Below are 20,283 nucleotides of genomic sequence, written 5' to 3'. Positions count from 1 at the left end.
ACGTACCCCTAAAAAAAAAAAAAAAAAAAAAAACACAAACATAAAAATAATGTATATTATACTTCTCCTAAGTGCCCTTAAGATGCAATTCACAGGTTTATATTGTGCAACCATAAATGAACAGAACTAAACAGTATTTTGTATTATCCAAGCATTCTTGTGTTTGTTTTATCTGCCTTTTCTCCTGTTATCTTAGCATTTCTGTAAAACAATCTTGGTGTTCTTCGATATTGGTAGTAGAAATTTAAATAAGGAGACATTAGCATAAAAATCTGAGAAATACTTTCGAAACACCAAGTTTTATTGCACAACACCATGAAGAACAGTTTGGAACCTCTCAATGGGTTTAAATTTTAGACATTTACAGGACAATCTCACAACAACACACTATATAACAAAAATATATGTTATGTAAATATATCTTCACACGTATACAACTTTATTTGGCAGCCTTCACAAGAATCACAAAACATAGCAATAGAAAGAGAATACTTTGGGTATAGTGCCTGTGTGACTTAACCGTTTAAAACACACAATCCTGGAAGAATTCTAAACGGCAATGGGAAAAAACATCTGCACAAAACATCAAGTGTATTAGTGAACTATGTGCTTTTTTGATTTGTGTGTGTGATAAGGTTTAGAGCTCTTCGAAGTCATGGCCAATAGAATTTAGGGGATCAGGGTGCATAACTCTTCCCATGAACAAGATGGAGCCTAAAACAGAAGGAGAGAATAGATTAGAATGCATCTGGATCACCAACCTTCTTTTTATAAAATGTATACATACATTGAACTTAAAAATAAATAAAAAAATAAATTCACATCCCACAAACAGACTTGTACTTGAGGTGAAAACGTGTGTTGCAGGATAATAAGCACATTTTTCTCAACTCACCAGTTTTTCGATATCTAATGAGGAAGAAGAATGGATGATCAATGATAACCTGAGGATACAGCACAGCCATTCTACTATTGGCAATCATTCCTACAAAGACAGAACACAATACATTAAACTTAGTGCAATGGCCCAAACTATTATTATATGCTTCCTGTATGGTTCACCAGTAATGAGATTAAGCATATTAAAATGGACACTCAAGGCATAATAACCAGTTTGTCTTATAGAAATGGCTAGGGTGTCTGGAGTCCGTTCAATTGAAAAAAATAAATAAAATAAAAAACAAACAAACTGTTTTTGAATGGTTTGATATGCAATGAGGGTCCTGGCACCAGCAGCTTGGTCCCAGTCTACTCCTATGGCTAATTCTTCTGTATTAGCTTGATCAACAATAAAGGTTAGCAAATGACTATGCAGCAAATTCATTAAAAAAAAAAAAAAAAAATTATATATATATATATTTATGTTATTTGCAGTAAATAGAATTTGCTGAATTTCTATATCAATTTGAAAATGAGCACTGTGCAGTGTCAATTATGTACAGTGTCTTAGTCAAATCATTGCATATAGCATAAACTGAATGTTTTGTGGATGATTTTGGTGTATACAAATAGTAAAAATAAGTTGTTTGTACAGCAGTCAAATATACTTCCAGGTGATAGAATAAATATTTTTACAAGATGGAGTCTTGATCGAGAGCTCAAGGATTACTCCAACCACCATGACCACTTCTGCATTTAGAAGTAGCTATGTCAATTTTGAAGTGGTCATGGTGGTTGGAGTAACCTTTGAGCTCCATCAAGACCCATATTACAAAATAATACATTTTTGAAGAGTTTATCAATAAAATACCATTAAAACTAAACTGGTTTTAAAAAAATAATGCATTTAATAGACTGTTTAAGGGTCAATAAACATTACTCTTTAATAAAACGGGAAAATCCTTTCATCTAATCAACTGAGGAGAAGCTTTTACGTTGGTGAAGAAGAATATTCACAGTCTTCGTTTCCATGAATTCTATTTTAAGATTATACACAGATGGTATCTTACTCCCATTAGAATTAAAGACAAATTAGGCAAAATTGCTTTAACATTTGTTGGAGATGTTTAAGACACACTGGGATCTTATTCCATATGTGGTGGGAGTGTAAATGATTAGACGAGATCAAGGATTCGATCTCCATTACTTTTTCCAACAGTATGTACAAAACTATTCTTATTTCATCTTGATTTCCAAAACTGTACAAATTTTTAATATTCTTTGATTCCACAATATACTCTGTTGAACAAACAATGAAATAACATTTAGCATTAGGCATGGTATATATAGAATTTATGGGAAAACAAGGGTCTGGCTGCACTCACCTGAACATGCTTAAATGGGGTGCTGCTGGGGGCCAATAAGTACAGTAAAAATTAAAATCCAGCGCACTCCCTTATCTACTAAACAGCTACTTTGGTGCTGACAAATTTTGCTAGTTTTATTAAAAACACCTAATCTAGGCAAAAAATAATGGGCATTTGGTTACATTATATGATCATACATTACATAAGCCTGCCACAACGTCAATGTACCCCATCTTTGGCAGGTCCAGATAAGTTTTAATTAATTAAATAAAGGGGGTGGACTAGGTCAGTGGTGCCCAATAAGGCATTCAACACAACTGTCCACTAATGTTTGAATTATTAAACTAATGAAAGGGTTACGAAAACCCATTAATGTCTTTAAATGCAGGCACCTAAAAGTGTATCTGTTATCTTATGGGGAAGGGGAGTGCATGAGCACAAAATGCGTTATTGCAATTTGTGAGGACTTTTTCTGCGAGTGTTCATTTTTATTTAGTTATACCATGGGACATAGGAATATAAAAAAAAAAAAAAAAAATTTAAAATGTTCTAACAGAGTTAAGGTAGAGGACCGCTCTAAGCCAAGCACCTCACATCAACTTGACTGGATAAAGGCTTAAACCTAAAAGGGAATTCGCACATTGTATAAAGGGATGTCAATGTGTTCTAGATTATATTATTAGCACTCTTGCCATTTCAGGTGTACCCTGCTAAACACAAACATGCTATACACAAATACATGAACGATTGAACATTACTTGGAGGTTATTGTATTAATACCTGTGGCAGCAGCAGCTTCAGAACCTTCTTCATTAACCTCAAGGTACGCTTTGTGAACCGCTTTCCCAACATAAAGTTCTTGGTCTTCTGCAAAAGTAAATAAACAGGCATTTTAACACATTCATTCTAGGAGAAGATTATTATAACCAATGTTAAAAATCTTTCCAGGAAGCACACTTTACTAACAGAGTAACAGGCCAACAGAAAATATTCCGACTTGTTGCAGGAACAGTGTTGATATGTACAAATTAGTCTTATTAGAGTAACTAAGGTTCTCAAAAGGGAATCCTGAATACAAATTCTATTTCCAACATGCATCACAGTTAAGAGCAGGAAAAAAAATGAATAAAAACCCAAACATCCATCTCTATCCAAAGTCAGCATTCTAAATGAAACCTAGCATGCCCATAAACTGAAATAAATCTTCGAATAACATGGACAGGAGTTATTGGCAGTTCCTACTAGCTTCAATTCAGTTACAAGAGAGCCATTTCTGCACGATAAACATGATGCTTTTCAATGTTGATTTCTTTGTTCACACCATGAAAATCCCTGTAGGATTCCATTAGAGACAGACAATTGGCTGGGAGATTCTTGGCTCCAGTCTGGTTCTAATACTTAAGAAACAACAATTAAGATCCATTGCAAAAAAACAGCGAGAGTGGGGAATTCACAATAATAGTTCATTTAGTTTACAGTTGGAACACATTATCTATATAAAGCCTTAAACACACGTTTATCAATCCCAATCATGAGCGTTTTGTTTCTTTTTGTTTAAGAACAATAATACCACACTTTGAAATGGGTAGAGAAGACAACTATGCATTTTACGGTGTAAATGCATGACCTATTTTTCACCCCAGATATGCCTAAATTTTGCCATTAACTACTTGCAGATTTTGGGCATCCATTTAACAGTGCAATGGAGTATTTTGGCATTGTACATTTACAAATACATTTTTGTATATTTTATTAACAGGGCAAAGAAAGAACCTTCAACTGTGCTTTGAATATTGAGATATATTACACACACACACACGTGTACAAAAGGATTAGCAACACATAAGTATTGTTATACATGAATAAAATAGCGCTGTAATTGTTGCACTCACAGAAAAGAGGGGAGGGTATTAGGCTTTAATAAATTGTCTTATGGTTCATTACAATACTATAGGGGTTTTTTTTTGGCCCTGAAGATGTCCAGAAACACATTGGACCCATTATATATAGATTTTATTTTTGTTGTTGTAAATCGGTCTACAATTAATTTACTTCCAATATAGATATATCAAAGTGGTCTGTTCTAAAAAGTGGTGCACAAAAGTAAAAGGGGAGTAGTCTCCATTGGAATCTGCCTGCTGGTTTCTATGACAAGTGTCCCACCTTTAGTCTTTTTTTTAGACCAGATCTTGAAAGTTTTTTTTGTTTGTGTATTTGTAGACAAAAAGGTGCATGGCTCAGTGATAGCCAGGGAAAATCCATTTGTCTGGTAAAACGGTCTACTATGGGTCTGTTTCTTCTGCATGCCCATCTTGCTTTTTTACATCTGCTCTGACTACAAAGTCATATAACCCTTTCAGGACCAACAATAAGTAAGAAATGTCACAAGAGATTTCCCTACCTTTGCCCTGAAGGTCTTAACTTTGAATATTACATACTTTATGGCATGTGGAAGCCGTGTTGAGAAGTGTAGAAGTCTTTCTACGTTTGGGCACATGTACAGGGTAGCAGCACCTTACCAGATATTGCAGAGAGGTCAGCTTGATCACTGAATATCTCCTTGATACCAAGCCGCTGCAAGGTGTCCTTTAGATTAACTACTTCTTCCACTTTGAATCTATAATTCGATAGAGGTTAGAAATGCATTGTTAACGGTCTTCCCAGCTTTGTCAAAGAGCACAAGCTATTTTAAGGTGAAATCACAGGCACAGGTGTAAAAATAATAAAATAAAATACACACACGTAATGTAAAAAAAAAAAAAAAAAAAAATATATATATATATATATATATATATATATATATATATAAAAAAAAACAGCAGTAAATGGGCTGCACTCACGGTCTTGTGTAGAAAAAGTATAAATTTATTCCATAAGTTGTAGAAAACAACGTGGCAGTGTCAGATGTTTGGGGTGCGTGACATGCAGCCATATGCTCCCGTCACGCACGTTCAACCACCCCCACACCAGTAAGAAGTTCCACATAAGTCATACTATTACTTGTAAAACTCCGTTTGTAATATACAAATTAACCTGTCCATGTGGTTTATCCTACATAGGCAAAACACAGACACCTCTCTGTGAATGAATACGAGGGCACAGGTCGAATATCCGCACAGCCTATAGGGATGGTACCAGCGACAAACCGGTCGCAAAACATTTTTTGCTGAATCAACATCCTTTAGCATCCCTCAAATTTACGGCTATAGACCACATCCCGGAACCACGTCGTGGTGGAAACAGAGGCAAGATGCTCCTCAACAGAGAGGCTTATTGGATTTTTCTACTTGATACAGTTGCTCCAAAAGGACTCAACGAAATGATCTCGTATCATTCTTTTCTCTAATAGACTCCCGCTTGTGTTTTTTGTTTTTAAATTGGACCGACTTAGCTATGCGCATAACAGTGATTAGGACTATATAATTGAACAGTAATAGCACATTATTTGGCTTAAAATTTTATTGTAGGTATTAAAATAATTACTATTGGAAAGATTATGAACCATAGTACTACAGTAAAAAAAGTAGAATTTAGTTGCGACATAATACTTGTAAAGAGTTGAAGCAACATTTAATAATGTGCCATAGGAATTGAGATTGATAAGTTGTAGTTACAATTAACAGTATCTGAATAGGTGTTCTTTAATATAAATGAAGATAATTATCCTCACTGTATATTCTGCTAGTCGGTCTATAACTATATGATCTGCTACTATACAAGGAATACTAAATAATGCATAAAACTTTGTTTTATCAACACTTGCACAAACACTTATAGTTCAAGTTAGGTTAACTTTTACAGAAGTCGGCACTATATTCCCTAATTAATACAGGGATCTTTATTCTTTTTAACAAAAGTCTCAACATAGTCTACAATTATATAGATTTCACTCACTAAAAGCACTTACACTTTGTCAACATACTCACTATTGTTTTTTTTATATTAATTTTTCACACTAATTCTTTGATATACAAATCTAAATACATTTTAATTGAACATTTGGATAAAGCAGACACGAGGAAGATTCTCTTCCCTTATTATTTTAAGGTAGGACAACAGTTATATACTTTATTTTCAATACAGTATGGATTGAATCTAGTATCCTTAAATTACAGGTCATACAGGTTTATTTTAAATAATTAAATTGTCTGTTTATTTTGTCTGGTCCTATGGTGCACGGAGTTTAACCAATAGGTGATTTCCGGTTTGTAAAATGGTCTCCTAGGTAACACATACCACGTAACCATGGTAATGACGTCCAGTGACGTCATCGCGTAGAAGTTCCGGGTCGCCGGAAGGTCGCGATTGTTTCGCGCATGCGCAGTGACGAAAGGAGAACGCCGGTCTGAACTCTATGCACCTGGGGTAAGTCAATTATATTTTAATTTCATTGCTATATAATGGCGACTTTTGGTTATTGTATGTATGTCATTTGATCCTGAGGAAGGTCCCTGTGTGGACCGAAACGTCGATTTTTCTACAACTTATGGAATAAATTTATACTTTTTCTACACAAGACCGTGAGTGCAGCCCATTTACTGCTGTTTTTGTTCTATCTACATCCCCATGGGAAATGGCACCCGGCAAGTATCTTTAATACAATTTACTAACTTCGAGCAAGAGTGCATGGAATTTTCTATTTTGTGTGTGTATATATATATATATATATATATATATATATATATATATATATATATATATATATATATATATTTTTTTTTAGACATATATAAGCCCTACTTGGCATGCATGTGCAATCATTGCTCAGCCAATCGAATGCCTCTAAACGAGAAGCAAAGAGAAGAAAGCATTCAGGGATACTAGTATTAGTACTATCCTGACAAATTAGACAGGCATTGCTCACTAACATATATGGCTACATTTGCAAGAGGGGATAAGGCACTAAAATCCTTTTAATTCTTGCATGCAAGCATAAATAGCTTCATTCAAGTTCTAGAACACCGAAAACTGTATGGACAATACATTTTGCAATAGCAAAGGGAAAGAAAAATATAAAATAAAGTAGGCAATCTAGCATGGTAATATTATACTGCATTAGATATAGTTCTATAGATCAGTATACTCTGCACAAACATTTTCCATGAATGTACTGGACAATTAACAAAAAACAAAACCACACTTCTAATGCATGTGCTCCACAAAGAAAACTTTTCTTGTTAAATAGTTTTTATTGATATATAAATTTTAAAAACAAATTATGAACATTACTTAATTAAAAAAAAAAAAAAAAAAAGGCAGGTGGAGGGGTCCATCCATTTTGTCAATAATAAAAATAGATCTGTAGTGGGTAAAATATACAGCATAGCTGCATGAAATACTACAACAGGTACCTTATAATACAATCTCTACCGGGTGTGTAGAGATGCTTTTTTTTTCCCACCTGTTTCGGAGTGTGGAAAGGTCTTGGTGCCTGTTCATAGCTTTTATTAAAGTATTATATTTATAACGTCACGACCTATTTTAATTTTGCTTATCTTGCTAACAGTGTCGTGTAATTTTTTTTTTTTAACTTATTTATTTTTAAATAGTTCCAATTCAGGTTTAAATTCAACTAAAGCTGGATCTGTTTGAGAAGTAAATGGATCCCTTTCCAAAAGTCCCGAAGCTTTGCACTTTTCCACCATATATGTGCGAGAGTTCCAAGAGCACCACATCTGCTCTTCTAAATAGTTTTCAAGTAAAAATGCGTTTGAAGATTTTACAAGTCAGTTATGTATTTTCACTTTCATTCAAGGCTTCAAAACTTACAGAGTTACACAGCACATAACTCCTTAAAAACAAGCTTCCACTTTCTGAACATGGCCAAAGAGGATTAAGGTAAGCAGGAGTTATCCCTAGCAGTAGGGCTTTTCATTGCTCAGTGGAAATTATCTAAACTCTACATTTCATATGCACGTACTTGAAGTCAGTAGCCATAAATATTTATAACTTTATTTAGTGCTATGATAAAATTTGATGATGCTTCTGCATCTCAATCAAAACCTGCTCCATTGAAAATAGAAGTTAATCTTGTGATTCTAAATAAGGAAATTACAGAATCACAACATCAAATTCCAAAACTTCTATTGCACAAACCCCTCTAGATCGTTATGATATGAAGGAAAGCGAGGTAAAAATTTTACTACTAGGCAGTGAATTGCTTTTTAAATGTATTTATTCAGACATTGTTATATATGGAATTCAGCAGAGAAATGCTAATCAAAATGAAATATGAATTATGCAGCCTACAACATAGATCATCAAGATTATTAAAGTTGCTATATACACACAGTAAAAATTTATGAAAAAAAATAAATAAAATATACTGCTGGTTTATAGGGCGACATTGAAATTGCATTCTTGTGGGATAGTTATCGGCTTTATGATTCTCAATTTGACTGCAGTCATATGATCAGTATCCAGCAGTTCGCAAAGATGAAAATGTGCACAACCAAAAAGTTTATTTTATAGAAATTAAAATAGATTTATATTATTTTTTTTCAAATCTAGGACATTTAGATTGTACATAAAATGGAAATAACATAAAATGGATAAAGAATCCCACAAAACAATTAAGATCCTGTAATGTTCAAAGCAAATGGATTAACAGCTTTAGCAAGTATTCCATATTTGGTATAACAGGGTTTCTTGGAGATGAGCTCAAGGGTACAGTCCCCAATATCAGTGATATTGTTACACAGTAAATTTATCAGAGGAAAACGCCAAGCATCACGGTATTTACCCCCAGCAGGAGCTTAAAGCGGCACGGTCATGCCGAACTTACCTTTCCTCAATCTCTTCTCCCCCTCTCTCAGGATCTGTTCTCAGTTTCTTCCTGTCTGCTATAGTTTTCTTTAAAATCATAAGAAAGTAGGGACTCTTTGCCTTGACCAGCTGAGGAGCAAAGTGTGCTTCATTTCCGCTGGTCAGAGCAATTTTCCCATAATTCTTACCTTTTCTCCCTGTTCTCACGATGCTTCCTATCATTTTAGCCAAAACTGCCGAATTGCGTTCTAACTGAATGAGAACAGTATGTTTGTTTGTTTTAGAATGCAATTCGGCACTTTATTCGTGTCGGAATTTCATTCGAATGAATGAAACTCCGATCCTATTCGTGCTGTGGCTGCATCTTGCAGCCGCTTAGTAGATAACTCCCTAATTCCCACGGTATTAGGGAGTTATCTACTAAAAGGCTGAAAGACCTAAATTGGTCTTTCAGCCACATTTACTAATACTAAGTAAAGATTACTTAGTATAAGTAAATTCAGCCCCTACTCGCTATACCGCGAGTAGGGGCATGTCTAGTAAACAGTGAGCAGCCTGTGGCTGCTCACTGTAAAAAATATATAAATAAAAACCTATTGGCCCCCACCCCTAAACGACGGGTGGGGGCCCTAAAGTAAAATAAGGGGGGAAACCTATTGTCCCCCCCTGGCCCCCACCCCTGAGCGGTGAGTGGGGGCCATAATGATAATGAGGGGAGGGTACCTACTGTCCTCCCCCTCTCCGGCCTCCACCCCTGAGCAGTGGGTGGGGGACATAATGATAATGGGGGGGGGCTACTGTCCTCACCCTCTTCGGCTCCCACAACCCTGGGCGGTGGCCATAAAGATAACAAGGGGGGGGGGTGAGAACACCTACGTGTGCAGCCACAGGCTGCTCACTGTTTAGTAGACATGCCCCTACTTGCGGTATAGTGAGCAGGGGCATTCAGGAGATTTTAATCTCCTTTATGCTAATATGGGGGTCATATTGACCCCCATAGAGTGAGGGGGACATGGGGGTTTTAGGAAGTGGCGGGGAGCACTGCTCCCTGCCGCTTCTATCTTTACATATTACAAGGAGAGAGCTGCAAGCCGGTAGCTCCCTCCTTGTAATAAACTGAACGAACAAACTAACACTGATGCTCAGTGTTAGTTTGTTCGTCTGATTTTTCTATTCATTCGTCTGTCTGACGAATGAAAAGGTGAAATTACCGTTCGCATGTCCAAGTGTTTAACTGGGCATGTGCGGGAATCTCAGCGCTATCTAGTGTGGGCAGATGACGTGTCCCACAGAAACTTCACCTACCCACACAAAGATTGCGGCGCCCTGAATAAAGATCGGGGCAGAAAATAAAGATTAATAAATAGGTAATATGGGGGGCTTAGGGACATTTGGGTGTGACTAAGGGGTCAATTGGATGTAGTGGAGACAGGAGGGGGGTTAAAAAAATAAAAAAATGAAAATAAAAAGGGATTCGGCATGACAGTGCCGCTTTAAGACAGACACCTTATGTAGGTCTCTGGACAATTCTTATGTTTTATTCACCTTGTGCCCATTATAGGTGCAAGGTGTGTAGTGTAATTGTTTAGTGTTACAGGTTTTGTATGCTCTCTGGCCCTGCTGATGCTTGCTACCAACCAGTTGGATTTGGCTGTGGAGCCTGTACAGCGCCATCTGTTGGTGCGCTTATGTGCACTACTTGAATAGCAAGACTCCGTAACCTGCATGTTCAGGTCTCTGCAGGCTGGGGAGATACTTTTAGAAGTAGGTTATCGTGTTATGAGTCCATGTAGGTTTCCCCATATGATTTGGTTATTTGTATTAAATTGAAGTTGTCACAGCAAGTTTTATGTAATGTGCATATGAGCTAGTCCAGAGTAAAAAAAAAAAAAAACAAAAAAAAATAATAAACACTGTTTTTGTTCCATCTGGAATGGTGTGTCCTTGTTTGTTATTCTGAGATCCTAGTAACAGAGTCTTCGGACCTGGATCAGTTAAAGAGAGCTAGGCCTGAGAATCGCAAGTGCCTTTGTAAAGGCAGTAGCTGGTCACAGTGTAGGCAGAGGTACGGATAACTGCCTGGGAGAAGAACAGAAGAAGCAAATATAGAGGGGAGAAGAATAGAAGAAGCAAATGTAGAGGGGACAATAGCTGCCTGGAAGAAGAGAGCTGCAGCTTTGTCAGGTGATAAGACGCTGAATCTTGACTGAGGTCTCAAGAACTCTGAGTCTGAAGTTCTCCTGAGTCCCCGTGGCAGTGAGGAAGTGGACATAGCAGAGGTACTCTGTCAGAGTACAGGAGCTCCGTCACACATAACCACAACAGCCAATTGCAGTCATACTGACAGGAGTGCCTTGTTGCCATACATACCACAGTAAGTGGTCAAACCCATTTAGTACAGTTTGCCAACTTACTAGAGTTGGGCAACCATAGCCACAGAAGGAAAGCCTAGTTAGTGTCAGCTGGATTCTATCAACCAAAGAGAGCAGTCCTGTATCAGCTCTATTAGACATCCAGTTTCTTCTGCAGGAGAATACCGATGTAGCGCGGACACCTGGGGGAGCCAGATAACTCGAATAGTACCAAAAATGGTTTGGTAAAATTACACTGGAACTATGTCATAGAATTCATGGCACCATAACCACTACAACAGTGTGAAGTTGCTACAAGACAGCTACAGCTTGGTAAACACTGATCTGATCCATTTTAACTTGAGATTTGGTGCTTTCTTGAGGAAATTTTTCTTGAGCATCCAAACAGATTTTCTAGAGGTCAAACTCCCTTGTACCTTTTGGTTTTATTTCTGTGTATGTTACAGTCATTGAGCACATATCATTTGTTTAATGTGCTAAAGTAATAAAACGTTAATTTTGGCTCAGTGAGAGCTTTTTTTTTTTTTTTTTTAAATATTCTTTATTTTATTGTGCAGGTTCAACCTTAATGTTCACATTGCCACAGCAGTGTAGTCATACTTAACATATGGTAATACAATAGCGGCATATATATATATATATATATATATATATATATATATATATATATATATATATATATATATATATATATATATACACACATTGCACTTTTAGTAATTGTATAGTTGTGGAGTCATCTAGTGTTTCGGGCATGTCCAAGGCCTAGTGAAGTCTGTGCGTATGTCTACTTGGAGATTGTCTTGGGCATGTGTTGTGTCGTATGGGTCTGTCGGGACCAGCTGTGGGGGTGCACTTCTATATATGCGGTATAAAGTCCGCGAGTCCCCCAGTGTGGGTGTCGATGTAGTCCCCGCTGTGTGGGGATGGGTCTTATTTCAGATGCATCTGCCTAGGCCGGTGTGTGTGTGTGTCCTATTCTAGAAGTACCCGCCTGTCCCACTGCTTGTGTTGTTAGGTGTGTCATTTGTGTTCGTGTGTGTAAGTGAGACGGGTACGGATGTGGTCAGTGTGTGCTTGTGCCACCGGTAATGGGAGCAGTGAGTGCATCCAGAGTTCCTCAGGTGTGTGGAGTCCGCTCCTGGGAGACCTATACGGACTTTTGTGGACTAGTAAAAAGTCAATTAGATCAACCAAAAATAAATGGGGAGGAGGAACTTGGGTGGTAACCATATGTGAGTTCGCAAGGGTCTATCGTGGGCAGAGGGCCATAACCAGGTGAGAGCATTATCGGCAGTCTCTGGGGTAGTGGGGAGGAATCTCCCTGTTTTAGTTCCCCTCAGGGTGCCTTTCGTTGGTGCGGTGGTCTGGTGGGTGCCCCTGGGATGAAGTCCGCAACCGAAGCTGGGTCCAGTTGGGCGAAGCTTGGGCTTGTCCTTCGTGGGGATGACAGCAGGCCTGCCATGCGCAGGTGTGAGTCCATTTCAGGGTAGCTCCGGGCTCTGTAAGTGGTATCCTGGTGTGTGAAGGTGACCATGTTCGGCGTCCCCCATTTATACTGGATGTTCTTGTTCCTGAGGTGTTGCAAGAGGGGCTGCATGGTCTTGCGCCAACTCATTGTGCTTTTAGTAATGTCCTGAAAGAGGGACAGCGTGGCACCCTCGAATGTCAGAGGGGTTTTCCCTCGCGCGGCCGCCAATAGCTGGGCTTTGTCTTGCAGATTTTGAAAGCGGAGGATCAGGTCAGTGTGTGCCGCGGCCGACGCCGTTGCAGGCTTTGGCAGTCTGAACATACCGTCTAGGTATATACTGCTTTTGCCTGTTTGGGCGGCAGTAAGTCGGCCAGCAGGCGTCTGATAAAATGCGGCAGGTCATTCTGGCCTATTGAATCCGGGATGCCACGGATCTTAACGTGATAGCGTTGTCTGAGGTCCTCAAGGGCATTAATCCGGTTGTTCGTTGCACTCTGCTGAGACTGCACCTCAGTAAGAGCCCGTTCTAGGGACGTTATCCTTGCCTCTTGGGAGGTAGTTGAGGCCTCAAGGCGCTGAACCCTGGTAGTGACCCCCCCCCCACTGCCTCTTTTATACCGGCCATGTCTGCAACGATATTGGATCTGAGCTCTGCCAGCATGTTCTTCAGAATAGATGGTGTGACAGGATTTTCTGCAGTGGTTTGTGAGGGCTTTGGGTTGGGTGGCAGGGCTTGTGCCATACCTTCTCCGTGGTTGACAGAGAGATCATCAGATGAAAAGGAGTAGCCGTCGTCTCCCGCCGCCATCTTGTCCCATGCGGCCTTTTGCGAGCGTCGGAGATGTTCCCCGATATCGTGGGTAGTTGGGTCTTTATCCGCCCTGTTTTTTTTGTGCTTGCGTCCCATAGTTAATCCGGTGTGGGTCGTGGATCCCGGGTGGACGTCGGATTTCACTTGAAATAGCGTTTTTTGCGGTTTGTATGGAGGAGCTCTCGGTGAGTGCGGCCACTCTGCTCCGCTGCTAGATCCGCCCCCCTCCAGTGAGAGCTTTTAACAGGACACTATAATCACCAGAACAACTACAGCTTTTTTGAATTTGTTCTGGTGAGTAGAATCATTACCTTCAGGCTTTTTGCTGTAAACACGGTCTTTTCAGAGAAAATGCAGTGTTTATATTACAGCCTGGTGATAACTTCACTGGCCACTCCTTAGATGGCTATTAGAGATCCTTCCTGGGTCATGGCTGCCTAAAATGCATCCAATCATTCAGTGCCTCCTCCCTATGCATGCAGACACTGAACTTTCCTCATAGAGATTCATTGATTCAATTCATCTCTATGAGGAGATGCTGGTTTGCCAGGGCTGTGTTTGAATTGTGCTGGCTCTGCCCCTAATCTGCCTCTTTGTCAGTCTCAGCCAGTCCTATGGGGAAGCACTGTGATTGGATCAGGCTACCACTTCTGCTGATGTCAGCAGGCAGGTCTAAAGGAAACAGGAACATGTAAGCATCTGCAGATTTGAATTCAGCTAAGATTTTACTATATTTAGGGAGGCATGATGGGACGAGGGGGGCTAGATGGTGGTTTTAACACTTTAGGGTCAGGAATACATGTTTGTGTTCCTGACCCTATATAATGCTCCTTTAACTAGAAAGGAAGCTGTAGTGGAGGCTTCAAGTGGTGCCTGGAGGAATCAAAGTATTAAGTCAATTCCTTCTCAAATGGTTTAATTACTCACAATGGGGAGATACCAGGATATTCCTTGCACCATAACCACTACATTTTATTATAGTGGTTATGGTAATTGGAGTCTTCCTTTAAGGTCCAGCAAAGTGCAATATTTTAAATACAACAAATCTTTATTTTGCTTACATTCCACTGAACAGAGATTAAAGAATTATGACTTTTCTAAAACTAAAAAGAGAAACTACAGTGGTGCTGTATGCAGTCACCAAACTGTCAACAGCAAAAACATCTGTCATTGACTGCTTAAACAGTTTACAGAGGAGGATTCTGCTGGGAAGCAATCTGTAGGAGAAATGCTGTGCCAAAACTATACTGTGCTTTAGGACTTTTCTTGCTTAAAGTCTCTGCTAAGCACAGCGGTCATTCCACAGAGTCTCCAATTAGTTGGGTACTCAATATCCTTTGCTGTCTAATGTGTAGTGATCATTCATTATTTAGCTCCAATGCAAAAATGCAGCAAAGCGTTACAATTAACATGGTTTCTGTAATCTTTATACTGAAATAGACTGCGATAGATATAGTTTTATAAATATATTAGATGTAGATCTATATATTTCTGAGGCAGCCATCTGCACAGAACGTTAATACAGGGAAATGAGGCATTGAGTGCTGGTTAGTGAATGACAGTGTATAAATAAAAAAAAAATAATATATATATGGAACATGAGAATTAGCTCACCTGTCACAATATGTTGAACATACCTTGGCAAGAAAACTTCCACTTTTTGCTTTTTCACAGAATTAGCCCATTCTTCTATCAGAGACGTTTTGACCAAAGGCTCCAGGGTGGCCAGTGGTACCTCTTGCCTGGACAGCATGAGCATAAGACTGATTTCATCTCCTTCATATGGGATTTCCAAGACTTGATAAACTCCTCCTGCCTCATTAGAACCATCAGTGAACTCCCCTAAGGAAAAATACATTAGGAGATTGCTACAGAAACAATGGAATACGTTAGCATATAGCAATTTACGAATATACAAAATACTGATCTGGAAAGTAAGGGGTGTGAATACGGTCAGACCCTTAATTATTTTTTAAAATTAGAGTACACTGTAGCTTTGGTTGCGCCACAAAAAAAAATAAAAAAAATTGATTGATAAAAGTAGAATATTGATGTCAACCACAACTCCTTTAAATCATGAATGCGCACTGAACTTCCCTATACAAGAATAATGCAGAATGAAGAGACACTAAATAAAGGAGTGCCATGTATAATAGAAGAACTTACCAACTCTACATCATCCCAAAATACTTGTGTTCGCTCCTTGTTTAGTTTGGGTTGGGGTGGGCAGGTTGCCATTTGCCTGCTGACAGAATGGCAGTCAGTGGGCAAATAGCTATTTTATACAAACCCATTCTTATAAAAACAAAAACCCTATGGATTCAATATGACCCTGACATTAATATAATATCCCCCCTTCTAACACCATCTTCTGCACTGTTTGCTTGGTTTTACCCCCCCCCCCCCACCCGTTTCTCCCCCCTCACTCTGATCTTCACATAAGATATTTACGACCCTATGTATTACAAGATACAATTTTTATCTGTTTTTTACATTAATATAACAGAAGTTTAGAAGAACGCCTCCCTTATGCCCACCACTCTATTCTCAATAATACCCCCACCCCCAAAAAGCATTTTTGTGGGTTAAAGGCATGTCCATCCCCCTTCTATATTTCTCAAAGAGCATCCACCACTGCCGATAGGTAGGGACTAGGGAGGATACTAGTTCAACCCTGTCTACTTCATTAATAGCACCACCCGTCACCTATGACTAGAGGCAGTAGACACCAAGATATGCTTTACCCCCATTATCCTTTGGCTGTAATTTATTAGCAACTGGAGGCATAAGGGAGGGATTAAACCTCTTAAATATGTGGGGGAACATAGAGAAAGAAAGATTTCATCATCATCATCATCATCATGTTTGACTGCTTGAATTTCGGATATGAAATAAAAAAAAAAAAAAAAAAAAAATTAAAACGGAGGCCTTCGTTAAAAAAAAAAAAAAAAAAAAAAAACACACCACAGCTTTCATAGCAATTCCGTCTTTAGGAAAAGCCAAAGTGACAGATCTGCTAAACATGATGGACCTTCTTTGAAATCAATCAAAACATTTACACAAGAAAGTAGGGACTACAGTCTCATACAACCGCCCATTTCTGCAATCTTTGACAAAAAAAATAAGATTCCCCTGAATTTTTAAAATCAGCTGAAATCAGGCATCACCTTTTGCAATACAGAATAGATGCCTATGGCACTTTATTGCACTCACCCACAGTCATCCATGGAATAGCTTGTGGTCTTGTGGTGCTCCACAGACACCCATTTTGTACTATTGCACATGTGAGTGCAGTAGTGATAATGGCTCCTGGCAGATAAGGTCACTAGGAGCAAAAATCAGTATGGTGGCATGATGACTGTCCCAAGGAGGTACAGCTTTAGGCATGTGCCTCTTTCAAACTACTCCCCCTATCAATATCTCCACACAAGCTGGATAGATCTAGATATACATTTTTTTTTTTTTTTTTTTTTAATTGCACACAAAAAAAGGGACAGTAAAAGTGGTATGGATTTGCAGAGTGTGCCTTTAGGGACAATCTCCTTGCTGTGCAACCACTACAAAATGCCATAATTGTTAGAAAGCTTGGCGTATCCCTTTAAATGTGACGCCACATCCCAACAGCAACAGTCTTTCTACAATCATTGACTTGTCCAAAGATTTAATTTGGTTTCCAAGCCAATGTGAACAGATCTGTATTCCAAAACAGTCCACTTGATACAGTAGATAGAGAAAATCCAAAAGCTAAACAAGTCTCTGTAGCTCGTTCTTCGGGACCAGAATTCATAATTATCATCATTTATACATGATCTTGGCTGACCTTAATATTACACTGTGTACATTAATCACAATGAAAATGTTGGTTAAAAGTAATTCTAATAGACTGACTATATGCCCAATGCTTCAGAACAATTTATTTTGTATAACAACTAAACATGTTACATAAGGACAAATACAAAAAGAAAAGTCACTCCCATCACTCCTGGGCGGCAGCAACGACCACAGTACACATCAGCTCCAATACATATAGTAAACAACAAATTTAAAAAAAAAAAAAAAAAAAAAAAAAAAAAAAGTTACCTGCGCTCTCTCCTTTATCCCTATGTATATTTAAACAAATGGAGGTCATTTTGTTACTCCAATGGCCACTGGAGGGAATGCCTGCTTGCCAACGTCAAGGTGGACCCCCCTAGACGGGTCCTACTCTCACCTTCACCTTGCTTTCTTGAGCTTCTGGCAAAGATATCTCTAATGAGACAGAGATGGGTATTTTTTTTATATACACCCCTATATACTTCTAAACCCTTAATAGGGAACACATGGGATGGGCAGCAGCATTGTAACCTAGCTGGGTGATACAAAAAGTATGCCAGAAGCTCAAAGAAGCAAGGTGAAGGGTCAGAGTAGGACCCGTCTAGGGGGGTCTGCCTTGACGTTGGCAGCATTCTAATTTAAGTTAGATGCAGGCATGCTGAATTTCAAAAGTCTACTCTGCTTAGTCCCAGGGACTAAAGCAGTAGCCTAATCTATTTCTCCACCATGACAATCGATTTTTCCTGACACATTTTGAATTATAAAGACTGAGCCTCTGCCAAAAGCCCTAGATATTGACAGGGCTATTTCCTAAAATCTGAATGCTAAAATGGAGGCAAAAATAACGCATCTGGAAAAAGCACTAACTCCGCTAGTCCCAACATTGCTTCATTTTTACCATTAGGATTTAGTGAATTACCCCCAGCGTCTCACCCACATCCATCCCATGTGGTTTTTAAACTGCAAAACCACACTTGCATCTGGTCATCTTATCAATACACCCACTTTTTGTAAATTTACAATGGGAAAAGAATTCAATACATGTTTAGGTTATCAAAAAACCGGAATGAAGAATAGAGTTAGGATACATCAGGTTCTAGATGAAAATGGTGGTTCCCAAATTCTCATAATAAAACTAAGTGATATAGAATATTCTTTGGTAAATATTTATGCTCCAAACCAGACTCCATCAAAATTCTTATCCAATTTATATAACAAAATAGAGCCAATGATATTTGGTAGGTCAATTATAGGAGGAGACTTTAACACAGTGGTCAATTCCAAGATTGACAAAAATCAAAGTAAATATCATTCTGCAATATATAATAGACCCTATAATAATAATGACTTCTTGATTTTTTTTTTTTTAATATCAAACTATGAGATTGCTGGCTCTTACATCCAAATGAATATACTTTTTCAGCGGTACAGTAATCATACTCCCGTATAGATTTTTTTTTTTAAACTCAGTCGAACTATTTGGAACAGATTAAGAAGGTTAAAATAGGATCCATAAATTGGACTGACCACGCCCCAGTTTTTTTGAGATAATTTATAGTTGTTATTGTTAGTTAAGAACTGGATGGAGGTTAAATGAAAAAAAAAAAAGTCATCAGAATCGGATCTGGAATATTTTCAGAATGAAATTAGGAAATTCCTAGATACTAATGATAATTGCAGTCTCTTCCTCAACTTTATGGTGCACCCTAAAATGTTTTGTATGTACACTTTGTATTAAATTGGGTTCAAAAATAAAAAACATATCCAAAATATTAACCCTTTTAAATTCTAATTGCCCGACATTTATAAAAAAAAAAAAAAAAAAAAAAAAAAAAAAACCTATACCAATTTCTAAATGGAATTACACGCGTTTTTTTCCATTGAGGTTTGGTTAAAAGGAATTTCTCGAGTTTCATATACAATCCACTGTATCTCTATAATAGAACTGCACTACAAGTTAATATATAGGTGGTATCTTACTCAAGCACGTCTCAATACAATTTCTAGAATTAACTCAGACAGAGGTTGGAGATGCCACCTAGAAAAGGATACCATTGCTCACATATGGTGGGAATGTACTGGATTAGCAAATATTAAGCCTAAATATTAATATTAGCAAATATTAAGTCTAAAATCAAAACAATTCTACAAAAAAAAAAAAACAACAACACACACCCCTTAAAGGACCACTATAGTGCCAGGAAAACGTTTTCCTGGCACTATAGTGCCCTGAGGGTGCCCCCACCCTCAGGGACCCCCTCCCACCGGGCTCTGGGGGGCGGAAGGGGTTAAATTTACCTCTTTCTCCAGCGCCGGGCAGGGAACTCTCCTCCTCCTCTCTCTTCTTCCGTCACCGGCTGAATGTGCAGCAAGAGCCGCGCACGCATTCAGCCAGTCCATAGGAAAGCATGATCAAGGCTTTCCTATGGACGCTGGCGTCTTCTCATTGTGAAATTCACAGGGAGAAGCACGGAAGCCCTCTAGCGGCTGTCAATGAGACTGCCACTAGAGGCTGAATTAACCCTATTATAAACATAGCAGTTTCTCTGAAACTGCTAGGTTTATTAAAAAAAAAAAAAAAAGGGTTAAACCTAGCTGGACCTGGCACCCAGACCACTTCATTAAGCTGAAGTGCTCTGGGTGCCTAGTGGTCCTTTAACAAATGTACCCCACATTGTTTATATGGAATATAGATTTTCCACAATGTAACAAGGCACCAGAATACTTAGTTACACATATTCTATTTACAGCTAAAATAATATTAGCAAGTAATTGGAAAACGACAAATTTAAATTGGACAGAAAT

General features: G+C 38.4%; 1 protein-coding gene across 1 annotated transcript in view; it reads right to left on the bottom strand.

The window, feature by feature from the left end:
* Positions 1–280: 280 nt before the first annotated feature.
* Positions 281–20,283, bottom strand: part of SERPINI1 (serpin family I member 1) — a 32,229-nt gene continuing 12,226 nt past the window's right edge. The window contains exons 5-9 of the mRNA XM_063442613.1: positions 15,303–15,507; positions 4,766–4,863; positions 3,027–3,113; positions 896–985; positions 281–714 (exon numbers count right to left, since the gene is read on the bottom strand). Coding sequence (XP_063298683.1) covers positions 638–714; positions 896–985; positions 3,027–3,113; positions 4,766–4,863; positions 15,303–15,507 — 557 coding nt within the window. The 3' untranslated portion in view covers positions 281–637. The remainder of the gene's footprint in view (positions 715–895; positions 986–3,026; positions 3,114–4,765; positions 4,864–15,302; positions 15,508–20,283) is intronic.

This window comes from Pelobates fuscus, chromosome 2 (assembly GCF_036172605.1).
Source record: "Pelobates fuscus isolate aPelFus1 chromosome 2, aPelFus1.pri, whole genome shotgun sequence".
Classification (NCBI taxonomy): domain Eukaryota; kingdom Metazoa; phylum Chordata; class Amphibia; order Anura; family Pelobatidae; genus Pelobates; species Pelobates fuscus.
This window is presented reverse-complemented; position numbering and strand designations above follow the sequence as displayed.